The sequence below is a fragment of the Erinaceus europaeus genome, chromosome 21 (assembly GCF_950295315.1).
Source record: "Erinaceus europaeus chromosome 21, mEriEur2.1, whole genome shotgun sequence".
NCBI classification, from domain to species: Eukaryota; Metazoa; Chordata; class Mammalia; order Eulipotyphla; family Erinaceidae; genus Erinaceus; species Erinaceus europaeus.
The window spans coordinates 42289160-42308629 of record NC_080182.1 but is presented as its reverse complement, the minus strand read 5'-3'; the positions used below and the strand labels follow the sequence as shown (position 1 = coordinate 42308629).

The following is a 19470-nucleotide window of genomic DNA, read 5'->3' as shown; positions in this document are numbered from 1 at the left end:
TTGTTTTTTACTGTTGTTGTAGTTATTATTGTTGTTGATGTCTTCATTATTGTTAGATAGGACAGAGAGAAATGGAGAGAGGAGGGGAAGACAAAGAGGGGGAGAGAAAGACAGACACCTGCAGACCTGCTTCACCACCTGTGAAGCGACTCCCCTGGAGGTGAGGAGCCAGGGGCTTGAACTGGGATCCTGACTCCAGTCCTTGCTCTTCACGCCATGTGTGCTTAACCCGCTCCACTACCACTCAGCTCCCTGTCCTATTGAGTTCTATCCACTGAAATTGTTCCATTAGTTAATAGGATCTTGAGAAATAAATATATTGCCAGTTAACTGAAAAACAATTAGTGTCTAGTGATCTTACTTTAATAGACCTCAATTAAGTAAATGAATGCAGTAAGTATATCCAGACTATAATATGTCAGAAAAGTTGCTATCAAAATATTTGGAAGCAATGAGTAAGTGAATCTCAGTAATAAAATGGCCATATGTTTTATTATAAATTTGCATGTTTTTAAATATATAAGGGGACTTTTGATCGTAACATTTCTTCGTGTGTTCAGTCTAGAATGTGGATCACATTAGGATCAGACTCTACAGTAAGAACCAGAAATGAAAACCCAGTCCTGGCACTTCTTAGATATGCTTCAGTTTCCTCATTTGCAAACTTGGATCAGTTATAGGATCGACATCACTGGCAATGTTTTAAGAACTGTAAGAATATTTGTAGCAAAGGACCATATTAAGGAACCCGGTTCAAGCCTCCGGCTCCCCACCTGCAGGGGAGTCACTTCACAGGTAGTGAAGCAGGTCTGCAGGTGTCTGTCTTTCTCTGCCTTTCTCTGTCTTCCCCTCCTCTCTCCATTTCTCTCTGTCCTATCCAACAACAACGACAGTAATAACAACAACAATAACTACTATGACGATAAGCAAGGGCAAATAAGGGAAAAAATAAAGTTTCTTAAGAAAAAAATAATATTTGTAGCATATTTCATTAGGAAATGGCACCTAACAAACATTATATAAGTGTTCTAAATAATTAATGACTTTAAAAACACAAAGACTGATGTTTTATTAATACTGTTCATAAAATACCAGTTAATTGTGAGTGTATCTCAAATACATACTTTGTGTCAGTCATTTTCACTTGTATGTTGTTTACTGGTCTGCTTGTTCTGTGTCCCCATGCCCCAACTTTCAAAAGCAGCAGATGACCGCCGTCATTCACATGAAGTCTTAAATGACTTGTTTACTATTCTTTTTTTAAATTTTTTAATTTTATTTATTTCTTCCCTTTTGTTGTCCTTGTTGTTTTATTGTTGTAGTTATTATTGATGTAGTTGTTGTTGGATGTACTATTCTTTTTTTTTAATCTCTTATTTTGCCAAACATAATCAACTCCAGTTCCATCAATCTTGCCCCAGAAGACTCAGTATCATTTTTACATTGCAAAGTTATTACATTGCAAAGTTATTACTTTGCAAAGTTATTCCATGGAGTATATATCCATGACTTCTTTAGCCAGTCATCTGTTGATGGGCATTTTGCCTGCTTGTGTTCTCTGGCTACTGTGAATAATGCAGCTATGAAAATGGGGTGCATGTGCACATGCAAATCAGTGATTGCATGTTCTTTGGATGAATGACTAAGAGGGGTATTTCTGGATCATAAGATAACTTTATTTTTACTTATTTAAAAATTCTACATACAGGTTTCCAATGGGGTTGGACACTTGTTTTGAACATGAATCACTAAGTGTGTATTCAAGGCCCACCCCACAAAAGCATAATATGAACTAAGAGCCTATGACTTGGGAAAGAATGATTGAAGAGGGTTCAAAAACTTACCCAGTTCCTATGATCAGACCACTAACCACCTTACAGTCATGCCTAAGGAAAATTAGATGACAATTAAAAGGTTACTTGTCAGTGATTGAAGACAGGGAAAGTTCACTCAATCAAGAGTTGTTTTGGACTTTTGTTTTTGTATTCTGTTTTACCAGAAAACTGCTCAGATCTGGTTTATGATGGAGCTGGAGATTGAAGCTGAGACTGAGAGTTTCAGGCATGAAAGTCTTTTTGTAGAAGCACTATGTTTTCTCCAGTCCTCTGATTTGTGATATATAGGAAAGTTCTCAACACATACCACAATGAAGATGGCCAAATGAATGATCAATTCTTCTGTTGTTGTCCAATTCCTTGAAGCCAACATTTTTTCATTATCTAGATGAATTTGTTCAGATAACTTCTGGAGTGGTGCTGACCTAAGAGCATTCTTTTCTTTGTTTTTGTTAGTTAGTTAGTTAGTTTTGCTTCCAGAGTTATTGCTAGGGCTCTGTGTCAAGAAAACTCCATTGCTTTCAGTGGTCATTTTTTTTTTCTTCCCTTTAGAGCAAGGGAAAGAGATAAACAGAGAGGGGCCAAACACAGAGACAAGGTCAGACACTATAGCATCACTCCACTGCTCATGTGCTTCCAAGTGGTGACCCAAGGACCTAACCCAGGTTCTTGCACATAGACCCACCTGCTTATTCTGTGAAGAATGAATTTATGAATCTCTTTCCTGTAGCATTAGATATTTAATTCATAAATTAATGCTTCAGGGATTTCTTATTTTCAGGTTCCTAAGAATTACATTTACTAAGACCCATGTAATACAGATTTACTTACTTAAGCAATTGGAAAGTAATACTAAACTGAATTTTAAGGTATTTAATGTAGTGATAATTTCTGACCGACAGTCTCTACTTATCCTTGTTTCTAATTTAGCCATTTTTATTTTAATGAATTAGTAATTAATGTTTCTACCAGAGCATGGCTCCATTCTAGTTCATGATGGTGCAGAAGATGAATCTAGGAGTTTGGAGTCTCAAGCATAAATATAATTTTACATGCTAGTACACTATCTCTCCCTGCTCATAAAATATTATTATTAATTCATTCAAGTTAGTTCAGCATGTGCTTAGGACAAATCTAGTTGTTCATGCTAGTGCCTACCACCCTTCTGAGTTGGAACAATAACGTTTTCATGTTAACACACAGGTAAAGCGACAGGAGTGTCAGAAACAGTCAATAGCTCCGCTTTTTTCTTCTAGACAGACTTGAGATATATTATGATTAGCAACCACGACCACGGTGGTTGTCCAGCAATATTCCTTTTAAAAAAATAACAACTTGCATCTGAATGCTAAATGGCTTGCACTGTATTTATACATTTTTAATTGTTCTGATAAAAAAGATTATTACTGTGGGGGAGACAGCATAATGGTTATGCAAACAGACTCTCATGCCTGAGGCTCCCAACTCCCAGGTTCAATCCCCCACACCACCATAAGCCAGAGCTGAGCAGTGCTCTGGTGTTTCTCTCTGTGTGTGTGTCTCTCTCTCTCTTAATCTCTCTCAAAAATAAAATAAATAAACATTTTAAAAAATTGTTAAAAAAAGATTATTACTGTGTACTTTTTTGCACTTGGAATTGAAGTATATCTTGCACTAAGACTGTAATAATGTTTTTTTGTTTGTTTTTTTACTGTTAAGCATCACTGAGTTAGAAATGAGTATGACATTGTATCTGTGTCATACTCTGTCTTGCTGTTTCATTTTGCTGAAGTATTCTGTTTGTATTCCATTTCTCTCCTACTCCACTGTAGACCAATATGTTCATTAATGTAAATACAGAAAGGCTCTGCATTCTCTTCCATTTTTATCACTGGAATTCTAGATGAGATCACCACACTGTTGGTGAATTAGAGATATAGTGCACTGAACTAGGCAGGAAATACATACTTCCGTGTATGTCAGCATCACTGCTGACAGCAGTGTTTCTGGAGATAAAATAGGTGTCTGGGGGAGCAGTCATGTCTTTAAAAATTTTCAACTTAAACACACTCTTGAAAATTAGAATCAAGTGGGATTGAAGGGTTTTTTTATCTTTTTAAAATATTTTTTCCCTTATTTTACCCTTGTTGTTTATCATCATCTTTGTTGTTATTGTTGTTGTTGTTATTGCTGTCATCATTGTTGGCTAGGAAAGAGAGAAATGGAGAGAGGAGGAGAAGACAGAGCGGGGGAGAGAAAGACACCTGCAGACCTGCTTCACCGTCTGTGAAGGGACTTTCCTGCATGTGGGGAGCCTTGCAGAGTAAAGTTAGTGAGAAAAAATATAGGTGAACATGGCAACTATTAAAATACAAAAAAAAAAAAAAAGCTTTTAAAAATCACAAGGAAAATTTTCCTGTGACACTGCCTTCAATACTTGCAGCCAGTGTGTAAATATAAAAGCTAGCTTCCCAGTGAACAAGTGGAATACAAGCCGTCGCGCACAGACCCGACCTGCTAGGGCCTGGCACCTCCCGGGAGCACCCTAGATAGCTCTGGGCATTTCCACAGAAATCCTGCTGGTTCTCATTCTCTTTCTCTTTCTTCTTCCTCCCTTTCAGAAAAATAAGGAATAAGAACCTGTGCAGGAGACTACATAGTGGGATCACACATGTCCATGTCTTAGTGCCTTGTTCAACATATATATTTCCCATAGCCTTCAAAGGAGCAGAAATAATTTGCTCACTTCTCTCATTTTGCACATGTGGAAACAAATTCCTAAGGGCGAGAGGTTTGCTGAAGGCCATACACCTGGGAAGTGTTGGCATCAGAGTATTTTAATGGACCTCTTTATACAACTACAATTATTTTTTTGTCAGAAGTCTTTAAAGTGATCTTTGAAATAACTAAAGAAATATTATTGACATTAACATAATAGATATTTAGATAGTAATAGATTTAGAAAATCAACAGGGAGGCGGTCCTTGCGCTTTGCACCACGTGAGCTTAACCCACTGTGCTGTCACCTGACTCCCCAACATTTCTAGAAAAGATTTAAAACTCATAGATGTTAAATTGTTGTGGTATTTTTTTGTGACTAATGACTAATAATTTCCCTGGAAATTAATGTCTAGCTTTATTATTGACTGATTCAGATTAGTCGGCACATTGACCATCTGTTGTTACATAGCACCATCTCAACAAACAGGGCTTTAAAATAACACAGGCTTACTATACCATAGCTTCTGAATAACAGGAGTCTGGACATTGCTTGGCTAGTGCCCCGGGTCTCTTGTTAGCTTCCAGTTGGTGAATGATAAATGATGAAAAGAGGTGGAAACAAAAAAAAAAACATCATCTGACTCAGAGTAAAAATGTTCCGTGTCTTACCAGTCATGCAATGAGGGCTTAAGAGTTTGGGGGCAGACTTGTCTAGGTATCACGCACCATCTGAGAGCAGATAGAAACTGGGCATGTGAAATACTGGCTAAGGAAACTAGAAACTGTGTCCCATATTTTGATTTATTTTTAGGCTTCTAGAAGGTGGCCACCGTGATATTAGCCAAGGCTGATATCAATGTTTTGAGGATGGAAGGAGTCACATCTTTTCTTTTTCAAATGATGACAGCATTACATTCACAAAATAAACCCATTGCTTGTGTTGACCTCACTTTCTTGCTACTGGATGAAGACTGTCCCAAACTCCTTACAAAGTCGTCCTCTCCATATGAGTTTTGCTTCTCCAGGGCTCGTGGGTTAGAATCTCCCTGCCTATACAGAGATAACTGTGCCTTGTGACCACATTGCCCATCACTTTGATGGTTGTGTGTCTTTTGTCTTTTGCTTGGTTATGGTTTTGTTTTTTCTTCCAGGGTTATGGTTGGGGCTTGGTGCTGGCACTACAAATCTACTGCTCTTGGTGGTATTTTCTTTTTCATTTTTTTTTTTGTCAGAGGTCTTTAAAGTGATCTTTGAAATAACTAAAGAAATGTTATTGATATTAAGATAATACATATTTAGATAGTAATAGATTTAGAAAATCAAGTATTAGCAAAATAAACTTGTGGTGTTATACACAAAGTCTCAAAAACCCTTAACCTAAAAATAAAAACCACACACACCCAGGATTACCCTGCTGACAGTAAATAAATAAATAGCTGTTTTATATGTATAGTTATTTGTGTCTTAAATCCGCCACTCTGAATAATATTTTCTCTTCTGCCACCAGGGTGATCACAGAATCTCAAAACCTCCACCACTCCAGCACCTTTTATCCCCCCCTTTTTTTTCTTATAAAGACAGAGGGAAGTAGAAAAGGAGAGAGAGAGAGAGAGAGAGAGAGAGAGAGAGAGAGAGAGACCTTCAGCGTTGCTCCAGTGCTCACGAAGCCTCAGCCCTGGAGCTGGGTGGGGGCCTTGCATCTGCGTCTGTGCACATGGCAGTGTGTGTGCTCGGCCAGCCGTGCCACTGTTTGGCCCCTTGTACTGATTTTAAATTTAAATGACTGTGTGTACCGAAATTATTTTCAATTTTGATTATCGTAAACAGTTTAGAATCACTGAGTTCTATAAACTTAACCTTCAGGTTTATTATTAAAATCTAGAACCATGAATAGCACTAAGGGAACACCATGGGTGATAGAGAAGTGCTATGGTCTCTCTCTCTCTCTCTCTCTCTCTGTGTGTGTGTGTGTGTGTGTGTGTGTGTGTGTGTATAATGTCTGCTTCTTTCTTCTCTCTCTCTCTTTATCAAGAGGGTAGGGGATATAGATAGATAGAGTTAGAGAGAGGGAGAAGGAGAAGGAGAGGAAGAAGAGCAGAGGAAGGCGAGGAGAGGGGAAAATTTATCTTCATATGGTAAAATATGTTCAAATTATTTTAAAGCATTCTCTATAATCAGCACTGTCTGCTTTCCTCCTCCAATAGTGAGATGTAGAAAATGCCAAAGGAAACACTGAAGTAAGAGTAATTATGTCATCCCTAATAATGATTGTAAAAAAAAAACGGGGACAAGGTGGTGGCACACCTGGCTGAGTGGACATGTTACAGTGCTCAAGGACCTGGGTTCGAGCCCCTGGTCCCCACCAGCAGAGGGAAAGCTTTGCAAGTGAAGCAGGGCTGCAGATGTCTCCCTGTCTCTTTCCCTATCTCCCCTACCCTTTTGATTTCTGGCTGCCTCTATCCAATAAATAAAGATATTAAAAATGTACAAAAATGGATGCAAGTAATATGCTGAGACTATCTTTATTGCAAAAATGCCAGAATGGGTGTTGGGCAATGGCACAGCTGGTTGAGCTCACATGTTATAGCAGGGGCCCAAGGTCAAGACCCCCACCTCTCTGCAGGGGGAAGCTTTGTGAGTGGTGAAGCAATAGAGCACTTGTCTCTTTCTTGATCCCTGTCTGCATTCCCCTTTTCTCTCAGTATCTGTACCTATTCAATAAATAAATGAGTAAAATGCTTTAAAAGTATGCTTTAAAAAAGTACTATAGTGTGCAGCCAATTGCAATCACCTTCTTCTTCTAGCGTTTGCCCTTCTTCCGTAGCCAGTCAACAGCATCAGGTTGAGACTGATGTAAAGTTTCGAGACCTCCTTTGAATCTGGAGAGGTGGCAGTCGTTGACTATGTGGGTCATAGTCTGTCTGGAGCTGCAGGGGCAGTTCGGGTCATCTCTGGCTCCCCAGCGATGGAACATAGTGGCGCACCGGCCATGGCCTGTTCGATAGCGATTGAGGAGGGCCCAATCATAACATGCTAGGTCAAAGCCGGGTTGACGCTTGCAGGGGTCTGTGATGAGGTGTTTGTTCTTTACCTCATCTAACTGCCAGCTCTGTTTCCAAGAGTCTGGAACAGAGAAGTTCAGTGTAGGCGTAGGGGACCAGATTGGGTGACGAGACGTCAAGCGTTGGACAGGGTGGGCGAAGATATCCGCGTATATTGGCAGGTCCGGTCGAGCGTAGACATGGGAAATGAACTTAGATGATGCCGCATCCCAACGAATATCTGGCGGGGCGATGTTGCTAAGAACTGGCAGCCATGGAACCGGGGTGGAACGGATGGTTCCAGAAATTATCCTCATGGAGGAATATAATTTGGAATCGACCAAGTGGACATGGGGGCTACGGAACCATCCTGGGCACAGTATTCTGCAGTGGAATAGCATAATGCCAGAGATGATGATCGCAGTGTGGAAGCGCTCGCGCCCCATGAGGAGCTGGCCAGTCTTGCAATGATGTGATTCCTCGCGCCCACCTTTGCTGCAGTTTTTATGAGATGTTCATGAAATGACAGAGTGTGATCGAGAGTAACGCCAAGATAGACTGGCTGGGCTTCATGCTGGATTCTCGTATCGCCAAGCTGCACATTAAGCTCACGCGAGGCCGAGGCATGGTGTAGATGGAAAACAGATGATACCGTTTTTGCAGTGCTAGGGATTAGTCGCCATTTTTTACAGTAATCAGATATCAGAGACATGTCCTCAAGGGTGTCGAACTTTGATGCCTGAGTTGCACAGCAGATGTCATCGGGGTAGATGAACTTCCTTGAAGAAGTTTCTGGGAGGTCACTGATGTAAATATTAAATAGCGTAGGAGCCAGAACAGAGCCCTGGGGGGGGACACTTGAGACAAGTCTCCATCTGCTAGACTTGTCACCCAGATGCACCCGGAATCTTCTGTTTTGGAGAAGAAACGATATAGTGTTGGCCACACATGGAGGCAGGCATCTTGAGATCTTGACTAGGAGACCACGGTGCCAGACCTTGTCATAGGCTGCTGTGAGATCAACAAAGACAGCACCCATCTTTAAATTCTTCTGGAATCCATTTTCAATGTAAGTTTTGAGAGGGCCAGGGCTTGTTCGCAGGTAGGTCTTCCTGGGCGGAAACCAGCTTGGGCGGGTCATAGGAATTTCTCTGTAAGATGAGAAATACGTGACAGAAGCAGCCTCTCAAGGAGTTTGTAACACACGGAGAGGAGAGAAATTGGTCTATAGCTGGCAGCCAGTGTTGGGTCTTTCTTTGGTTTCAAAACTGCTATAATCTTCGCACGACGCCAAACTTTGGGCAAAGACTCAGATTCCAAGATGTGGGACAGGAATGAAGCGAGCCACTTCTTTGCCGCGGGACCCAGGTTAAGAATGAGTTCTGGGGTGATGTTATCATAGCCAGCAGTTGTTCCCAGTTTAACCCTCTTCAAAGCGTCTTCCAGTTCAGACAGTGTAAAGGGAGAGAGTTTTGGAGATGGACAAGATAACCGGAAGTGGAATGACCACTCATGGGAAATTTCTCTTTTCCAGACTGGGTCGATCTTAGCACGTCCAACTTGAGTTAGGTGACTGGCCACTGAGTCTGGAGATACGGGAGTATGGGAGATGGGAGGGGGTTGGCTACCGGCACCCAGTCTGTGAAGAAGCTTCCAGGCCTTCCTACTTGAGTGGGTGAAGTTCAGACTTTCTGTGAGTTGTTGCCAGTGGGTTTGGCGCACTGCATCCAGGGAGGCAATGAGATGGTCAGCCACCTCTGGGTCGCCCGACTCACCATACTGCTTTAGTAGTTGCTCGCATTCAGCATCAGGACAAGGCGTATAGTTAGCATGTCTCCCACGAGGAATGGCTTGGGAAGCTGCTTTGAAGATGGCTTGGCGGAAGCGCCTGTAGGAATCTTCAGAGGGGATAGAGTTAATTGGAATTGCAGGAATAGATTTGTTGGTAAGATCACTGAACAGACGCCAGTTTGCTTTCCAAAAGTTCCATCTTAGTTTCTCTGAGCACAGAATCAGTGGGAGCTGGAGACCAATGTGGATGATAGCTGGGCGGTGATGACTGTGCGGGAAGACCTTGAGAACTTGTCTCGTAGCGGGAAAGGCTTGGCCATTGACTGTGCTAATCCATTACAGGTCAGGTGACGAGTCTTTATTCCATCTAGCACTGTGAAAAGAGCCTGGCTGTTTGGGATCATATAATAGGGAGAGGTCATTCACTGAAGCTCTAAGATAGAGCCGTCAGCACTAGTGGAGGAATATCCCCAGTCTTGGTGATGACTATTAAAGTCTCCAACGTAAACGGCTGGGTGATTCGGGCTAGGCAGGTCCTCATTATCCCATGAGGCACTGGGAGGCTTATATACGTTGACGAGCTGAATAGTTCCAATAGTAATGGAGTCGTAGAAGGTCGAAGAGGCCATATGGTAAATGTCCGCAAGACATGATTTGGTGTAGATGGCTCGGCCATGTCTAGGATGGAGATTATAGCATATTAAATCGAATCCACTGATGGTGAATCGAGCAGCTTCATCGACTGCTATATGTGTTTCTTGTAGGCAGATAACATCTGCCTGATGCTGTATCGCCAATTGACCAATAAGAACACGTTTGGCAAAGGACAGCCCCTCAACATTAAGTTGGAGGACTCGAAGAGCAGGACCAACAGCTTGAAAGCTGTCAGGAGCTGCTTGTTGCTGGCTTTGAAAGTGACTGGGATCCATGTGGATTCAGTCAGCTAGGAAGGATCGTCAGTTTCCCCAATGAATGGGTACTCACGAGATGCACCACAGGAAGGTCGATCCAATGCAATCACCAACACATTACAATATGTTATAAAAAGACCAAGACTCTAAAAAAAAAAAAAAGAAATCCTAGTACTTAAAGTACTGTGAATAAAAAATATAGCAAAGCTGTTTCTTAAATTAAATAAACATTTTAAGCACCGAATTACTGAATCTGTAAGTCCAAATATTTACCATGACAAATATTACAGTTATACTTTTAATTATCAGTAGTAATACTAAAAGCCTTATAACCTACTTTTTTGTCTCCTCTCAAATTTCAAAGGGGAGCAAGGGTATATTCTTAAGTGATACATTGATATTCCAAAGGTCTAAAAGGCTTCTGGGTACAGAAGTTTTGATACTTTGTACATGTTAGAGCACTAATAGAAGCATTAAAAAGTGTTTGCAAATCACTGTTCCATGATCTTCAGGTGTCCTGCTTCTAACCATGACATAAGTTTTCACCAAATATAAGTAAAAAATATTTTAATTTTATTAACATCATTGGAACTTTTACTGAGGCAATCTGTTCTTGGATTTTATATAAGCAATTTTAGGTGCAAAGGAAGCTACAGGTAAAAGTACAAACTTATAGGGTGAAATCACAAGGAATCTAGGCTAATATTTAAAATAGTCCCACAAAAATCTGGCCTGAGAACCCAAGAGCTCAGCTCCAAATTCAGCTGCAGAATTCCTGATAGAATGGCTGAGACACTAGGGGTACAGATACTATGAGTCCTAGTTTGGCAAAGGGATACTGGGCTTGTGACATTTTTAAGAAGAAATTCCCAAGATTAAAATAAAAAGATCAGAATGTAGCACAACATAGAAAAAAACTGCACCTTGTTTGTAAAATAATAACAATGTGATTTTCATAGGACTTTGGCATTTTGAGGAATTAATTACATTGGCACTTTAGGCAGATCTGACCTATTTTGGAATATATAAATTCTAATTGAACCAGAACTTTAATACATACATATGTGTGCATGTGTGTAATTGCTTTTGTTTGATTGTTAAGATTAAAATACGAGTTCTTGTTTGATCACAAAGATATTCCAGCTATGATTTCATGATGAGTCACTGAAAGTGTATAGAAGTGTTTTACAATATATGAAGCCTCAAGAGAGATTCTGAATCTGTGTCCACAATTCTGAAAGTCGACTGCATTTTTAAAGAAATAAGAGATTCATTCTGGGTCTCATCTTACCACTATCATTTTAATTTTTGTATATGAATCAGTGAATATTTACTAAGAATTTCTTTAACTTGAAAAAAACTATAATCTTGTTGAGAATAGTCCTATACCATGTTCTAATAAGCCTGTAATTAAAATAACAATTCATTGACCTTATTTGCCTCATGTAATCTATAATTTTGTGTGCATGAAAGTAAGATAATATTAGTTAGAACATCCCCTTTTTTAAAGTGTCAAAGTGAGAAAATCAGGAGATTGTTTATTATTCAACAATTTGTAAGTATTGATTTACATTGTATGCTTCTCTGAGACTTCCAATTCATCTTTTAGGTGTGATGCTGCTAATTTAATTACATATGCAGTATTCACTAGATATGATATTTATATGCATCACTAAATTTGGATACTGTAACTATATGGGTATATACTATGTATCTACAAAATTGCAATAATCCATTTTTGTCTTTAGTGTTACAGGAATTGTCAGACACTGAAGTTTTAACTTTAAATTCATACTTCCCTCTAGTGGTGAATGGGATCAGTGCATACTTCATAAAACTTAGATGAACTAGGTCGAGTATAGAATGTGAACTATAACCATGTAACACCATGACTGAAGTGTACATTCTGAATGTATTTACTAGTTCACCATTACAGTTAGTTCAAATTTTTCTAAGTTTATCTCAAAAATGGAAAATTCACTGGTGAAATGACCCATTGGGTTATTATAGCATTTTTGGAATGTATACAAGCATGTAGTTTTAACATTTTTAACAGAGGATAGATGGAAAGTATATGGATAAATTAATAAAATATTCCAGGTTCCAGCTAGATGTCTAGAGCCAATGAGTGACCACTGGATTTTTTTTCTTAATGTAATACAAATGAGTAAATGCTTCTCTTTCAGAATTCAAATAATATTTTAACATGTAGTGAGTAAAAACAAATAATAAATATTGTTTCCCACTTCATAGAAGGCCATTTAAGACATTATGTGTCGTTTTAATACAAAATTTATAAATGTTTGTGATATTGGCCCGTGATTATAATAATCGGCCCCTACCTCTTAACTGATGTATTTCTTTTTCTGTCTTCTGATGTACTCTGATGTATTTCCTTCTCTGTCTTTCTGTCTATACTTCTTTCTACCTGAAAAACCCTGGAAAAAAGGAAATTCCAGCAACAATAAAGTGATAAACAAATTCTAGCAAAAATAGGATGTGATACAGTCTGAATCTGACCTGGAGTATATATTTAAATGCTTTATTGAAATAAAATAAGAAAAAAGTCAATATGATTATTTTTTTCAACAACAGTACCACTTTATTGAGGACATTTGAATTTATAGGATTTTTCAGTCACAATGTACACTTCCACATTTTTTAAGACAACTATCAGTACATTTCATCCTCAACCAAATCATCATCTTACCCCACCATAGGGACTCAGGTCCTTAACCTCCCCTTAGTAACCATCCCTTCCCCATCCTGAGCCCCTGAATCTGTCAGTAGACAATATCTACTGAATCTGCTGAATCTGCATCAGTAGACAATGTCTACTGAATCTGCTGAATCTGTTAATAGACAATGTCTACTGAATCTGCTGAATCTGTCAGTGGACAATGTCTACTGAATCTGCTGAATCTGTCAGTGGACAATGTCTACTGAATCTGCTGAATCTGTCAGTGGACAATGTCTACTGAATCTGCTGAATCTGTCAGTGGACAATGTCTACTGAATCTGCTGAATCTGTCAGTGGACAATGTCTACTGAATCTGCTGAATCTGTCAGTGGACAATTTCTCTCTGGTGACTTACCCTGTACTGGGCTTTGCTTTTTTAGAAAGTTGGTATCTGTGCTCATCAGGGTTATAAGGCTGTACTTTTTTGTTGTTGTTGTTGCCTGTCTGTTATCTTTTGATATTAAAGTGATGTTGACTTCCTAAAAAGTCCTAGAGAGTATTCCTTGAAAGATAGATGTAAAAAAAAAAAAATCCTTCATGAAGGTTTTGAAAAATGTATTAGTAAAACAATCCGGTCCTGGACTTTTCTCCTTCTTCTTCTCCTTCTTCCTCTTCTCCTTCCTCCTTTTTTTCTTCTCCTTCTCCTCCTCCTCCTCCTCCTTCTCCTCCTACTTCTTCTTTTCCTCCTTCTTTTTCTCCTTTTTCTTCTTCTCCTCCTTCTTCCTCCTCTTCTTCATCTTGTCTTCTTTTTCTTCTTTTTTTCTCCTTCTTCCTCCTCCTCTTTTTCTTCCTCTTCTTCATCTCCTTCTTCTTCCTCTTCTACTTCTTCCTCTCCTCTTTCTCCTCCTCCTCTTCCTCCTCCTCCTCCTTCTTCTTATTCTTCTTTTTCTTCTTCTTCTTCTTCTTCTTCTTCTTCTTCCTCTTCTCCTCCTCCTTCTCCCCTTCCTTCTTCTTTTCTTTTTGATCCTGTACTTTTCTTTTGGGAGAGACTCCTGATAACTCTCTTGCATTGCTTCCCTGAGCCAGGTTCCATTGTGCAGTAATCAGGTTCAAGTCCCTGGTCCCCACCTTCAGGGGAAAACCTTCATGAGTGGGGAAGCAGTGCTGTAGGTGTCTCTCTGTGTCTTTCCCTCTCAAATTCTCTCTGTCTCTATCCAATAATAAATTTAAAAAAATATTTTAAAAAATGGTTTACATGTATCCTTATTGCTATTTGATTTATTAATAAAAGGAGTTTATACATGTTTGATGGGGTCTATAATGTTTTTTGCCATCCTAGATTTCACATGCACACGAGATGGAGAGAGTGAGGCTGAATTTCAACCTGAGGACTTTGAGGGAAAACCTGAAAGAGAAAAGAAGCATGCCAGTTTCACTTTGTGCAACGTGTGTAACATTCAGCTGAATTCTGCTGCCCAGGCACAAATCCACTACCATGGCAAATCACATCAAAAGAGATTAAAACAACTCTGCAAGGGGATGCCCAAAAATGACAATGGTAAGAATTTCTCAAACTATGTTCTCAAGTGTACATCATCAATTTCAGTTACTTGCGTACTTACAGATGTGAAGGAAAATTTTTTAAGAAAAGATCTAGTATCTATTTTAAAAACCAGGAAACAGAGTTGTAGTTTTATCAACACAATGTATCTATGCTACTTTCTTTTCATAGCTTTTTGAAAGAGAAGGGGAAATGTGCTTGCTGCATTTGCTTTTTGTGTTAGAAATGTGATCTTGAACATCATGACATATGCTGTGATTTGAATTCACTTGGAGTGAGCATAGTTTTATGTTTTATGTAGAATAATATTTTCTTGTCAAGTGTTTCAGCTGATTAGTAAGAGTGGAATTGGTTCAAAAAGAAAAAAATCTATACAAGTTGGTATCTTAGCCAGTAAAATATGGTTTAAAAATATTTTTGGATTTATGAGTCAACACAGTTTTAAAAATAGCACAAAATACTTTGAGGCATGAAAGCTTATTGGAAAAACATGGATAAGTGAGATCTATTAAGGTGGACTCATACAGCATGGATGTTGAAGAACTAAAATGATAACAGCTACTAGCGTTACTAATGAGAGTGTGTCTGGCAAGTCATTTTACCCAAATGTTAATGGCATTTAAAATCTGAAGTGATTTCCATTTGCTCTAGTAATTTATATCATGACTTTTAAAGTACAGTTTTGTAATGTGGTTCAATACTATTAAATAATGCACAGAAAAACAGCATATTTTTAATATGGACATTTTTTTAAATATTTATTTATGTATTCCCTTTTGTTGCCCTTGTTTTATAGTTGTAGTTATTATTGTTGTTGTTGTTGTTGATGTCGTGGTTGTTGGATAGGACTGAGAAATGGAGAGAGGAGGGGAAGACAGAGAGGGGAACACCTGCAGACCTGCTTCACCACCTGTGAAACGACTCCCCTGCAGGTGGGGAGCCTGGGCTCGAACCGGGATCCTTATGCTGGTCCTTGTGCTTCACACCACCTGCGCTTAACCCGCTGTGCTACTACCTGACTCCCAATATAGACATTATTTTAACAGTGATTTTTTTTGGTGTGAGTGAACTGAAATGATTTAATAGGACTCACTTCTCTTATATTATAAATAGCTAGTAATGCACGTAATTAATTGGTCAAAGCGTGATAAAATATGAAAAAAGGAATCCAGAGTCACTAAATTCTACAAGCATGAAATGAGTGAGTGATACAAAAGCACTTGCATAGTCATGCTTAAAATGCATATTTGGTGGGCTCTATTCTGAACTTTGTAAGAAGAAGCTATCCCGTCCCATGGACATGTAGTTACCATCACCTGAAGCACGACTCCGTTCTAATCTTTTTCATCCCATTCGTGTGGCTATTGGTGAAAGCGTCTGCCTGTGTTTACTTCTATCATCTTGAGAGCTATAAAATCTCTTTTAGAGAAGGGATAAATGATAAAGTAATTCAGACAAAAGATATGCTTAGTTTAGAAGCTCTAAGGAGAGCTACTCCTAGGCAAATTTTAGAATTAAATACTTTAGATCATAATACTTGAAATTCCCTAAATTAAACATTTTAAATATTGTCAAGTGATTTCATCGATGTGTTTAGTGAGGGTTAGTTATTAGACTAAAGTATATATATATATATATATATATTTTTTTTTCTTGTATAATCCCTTATCACAAAGAGATATCATTGTTATCTTCTAGTAGAAATTGAAAGTAACTTTGGGCAGTGGGTAAAGCGGAAATAGTGCGAAGCTCAAGGACCCGCATAAGGATCCCAGTTCAAGTCCCCAGCTCTCCACTAGCAGGGGAGTCCCTTCACAGGTGGTGAAGCAGGTCTGCAGGTGTCTATCTTTCTCTCTTGCTGTCTTCCCCTTCTCTCTGTCCTATCCAAAATCGAAAAAAATGTCTGCAGGAGCAATGGATTCATAATGCAGGCACTGAACCCCTTTGTTAACCCATGAGGAAAGAAAGGAAAAAAGGAAAGAGGGAAGGAAGGGAGGGAGGGAGGAAGAAAGAAAGAAACTAATTGATATTAATATTGATGTGTCATACAATTGTTGAATAGTCCATCAGCAACAATTGTAGGTTTTATTATTTTACATATCCTATTTAAATAACTGTACTTTTATACTAAAACCCCAAGATAATGTTTTATAGAAATCTTGTTTTTCTTTATTCAAAGAGGAATCAGTTTAAGAAAACAGAACAAAATTCTGTCATATTCCCAACAATGCATTGATTGATAGGATGCTTGACAAAATTTTATTGTTATCGATTCATATTATTTTTTCTTCTTCCCCCCCTCTCATTCTACTAACAACTATAAATGAAGGGGAACACTTGTTTTAAGTAATAAACAAGTCTTGCCTATATTATACTTCAAAAAAGCCTCTCCTTTAAAGTCAACTTAAATAAGGAGTTCAACCAAGGGAGGTTTGAATCACCAGGACCTAAGTTCACTGAGGAATAACAGAGGAATTGCAGTGTGGAAAGCATGCTGTAGCAAGCTATGGGTGTGATCCTTGAAGGCTAGACGTGAGCTATGTGCATGATCAAGAAGCACAAAGAGTGAGACTCCAGCCAGCGTTCAGGCAGTAAGGCGATTGCCTTTGCAAATGTTTCTGGTCTCAGTAGACTGTTTCTATCTTCAGTAAACCGGACATTTTAAAAATCAGTTTCTCAAGTTTGTTCTTCTCAGGGCGTGTGTGAGATTTTTCATTTTGTCCTGCAGTTATATTTTTAGATTTAAAGCCTTTCACAAACAGGTGATGTAATTATTGGCAGTCAACCTCACAACTGTGTTAGTACTGACCACTGATGTAGAAACATACTAATTTTTTTTGCATAGCTCTCATCTCCCCAGTCTCAAGTTTTCAGGTTTATTGATAATAAAAAAAACAACTTAATTCTACATCTTATAGATCTATTTATTATTATTTCTTTACCTAAGTGAAAAATAAGAATTCTAGAGAATATATAAAGGGTTCTATAAATCCAAGTGAGGTATAATATTATATCTAGTTTTTAAAGAAAAAGACAGGAGTATCTTTATGCTTTTGAATCATCACTTTTTTTAAAAAAGTTACTGCTATGTAGTTCTTCCATCAAGAAAATATCTACATCAATTTAGATTTCAAGTGGAAAATATCAATAATCAAACATAGTAATATCAAAAAAGGAATATGGCAATAGTTTTTTTTTACCTAAAACCATTCAACCTTGCATATAATTTATTTTTAAAGATGAAAATTAAATAAATATTAAAAATGAAACTATTTTAAATATGTATTTATTTATTCCCTTTTGTTGCCCTTGTTTTTTTGTTGTTGTAGTTATGGTTGTTGCACAGGACAGAGATAAATGGAGAGAGGAGGGGAAGACAGAGGGGGAGAGAAAGACAGACACCTGCAGACCTGCTTCACCGCCTGTAAAGCAACTCCCCTGCAGGTGGGGAGCCGGGGTTCAAACCGGGATCCTTACACTGTCCTTGCAGTTTGCGCCACCTGCACGCAACTGCTGGACTCCCGAAATTATTTGTAGTTATTGTTCATTCAGAAAAAAAAGTGTATCAGTCACACCTTTTATTATTACAGCAAACCTGCTGTTTTCTTAAATTTCCTTCAATAAATATAATTTCTGGGTGCATTTTGTATAATAGTCATGTAAATTAATTTAAAAATTAAAAAATATAATATATCCTCTATTATTCCAGAAATACAGCATATAAAGTTAGAATACTTTTCAATGATGAATTAAGATACAGCTGTAGCAGGACAACATAGGAAACATAAATCCCTGGAGTCCGCAGTAGCACAGCGCGTTAAGCGCACATGGCGCCAAGTGCAAGGACCTGGCGTAAGGATCCTGGTTCAAGCCCCCAGCTCCCCAACTGCAGGGGGATCACTTCACAGGCCAGGCGGTGAAGCAGGTCTGCAGGTGTCTGTCTTTCTCTCTCCCTCTCTTCCCCTCCTCTCTTCATATCTCTCAGTCCTATCTAACAACGACGACATCAAAAACAGCAATAACAACTACAAAAACAATAAAAAACAAGGGCAACAAAAAGGGAAAATAGAGAAAAAAGACGCATAAATCCCAGATCAGAGCACATCATGAATTACTATTTCTCTTTAGAAAAGGTCTTTGATTGTCTGTTTTTGAGGAAGTTAAGCTTTGCAAGTTATTATTTTTCTGATCCAAAGCTAATATTATCCATTTGAAGTTCATATACATGTATAGAAATTCACAAGAATTATAGAAAGATAATGAATTCTGACTTCTGTTCTGGTTTCACCAGATATGCAAATAAATAAGTAGTAGTCTACACGTAGCAGTGCCCACATTATAGGAGACTAGGGTTCACTGTCATCGCCTTTTCAAGTATGGATCGTTTAAGGTTAAAGATACTATTTCTGGCTAACTATGAAGGTTTGTCTCAAATTTATCATTTTTTCCCAAGTATGTGCTATTGTCCATAGTGGAAAATTGTTAACATTATAATACAATGTAAAATGAATTTTTAATGAATTACCATAGGCATTTTACTTAAAATCACAAAAGTGTAGATTAAAATAAAAATGAAATTATTGATTTATGAGTACTGTGGAGTATATACTACAAGAAATGCAATTTTCATAGTGTCTAGTGCTTCTATGAACAAAAAATTGGATTGATTTTCATGTGCTCACTGTGGTTAAGCTGTTGTGAATGTTTGTTGAAGGACTGAGTAACAAATTGACCTACTCTGGCAGTTTTATTTGGTTCACACTCTCTTTGTCATATTTGATTTATTTTTATTAAACCCGGTTTTCTGTTCTTATTGAGCCAAAACTGCCAGCAAATGATTCAGTTCTATCTAATAGCATTCTAGAGATTTTTGGTGTTTACCATTTTGCAGCACATAAATTTAGGGTAGTGTAGTTCTTATCTACCCTTTTGGCATTCAGTATTCCTTTTA

General features: G+C 38.3%; 1 protein-coding gene across 1 annotated transcript in view; it reads left to right on the top strand.

Annotated features, from left to right (window-relative positions):
• The window catches only part of LOC132535238 (uncharacterized), a 388867-nt gene that overhangs the window by 162963 nt on the left and 206434 nt on the right, over window positions 1-19470 (top strand). The window contains exon 2 of the mRNA XM_060180222.1: window positions 14298-14516. Within this exon, the coding sequence (XP_060036205.1) occupies window positions 14298-14516 (219 nt within the window). The remainder of the gene's footprint in view (window positions 1-14297; window positions 14517-19470) is intronic.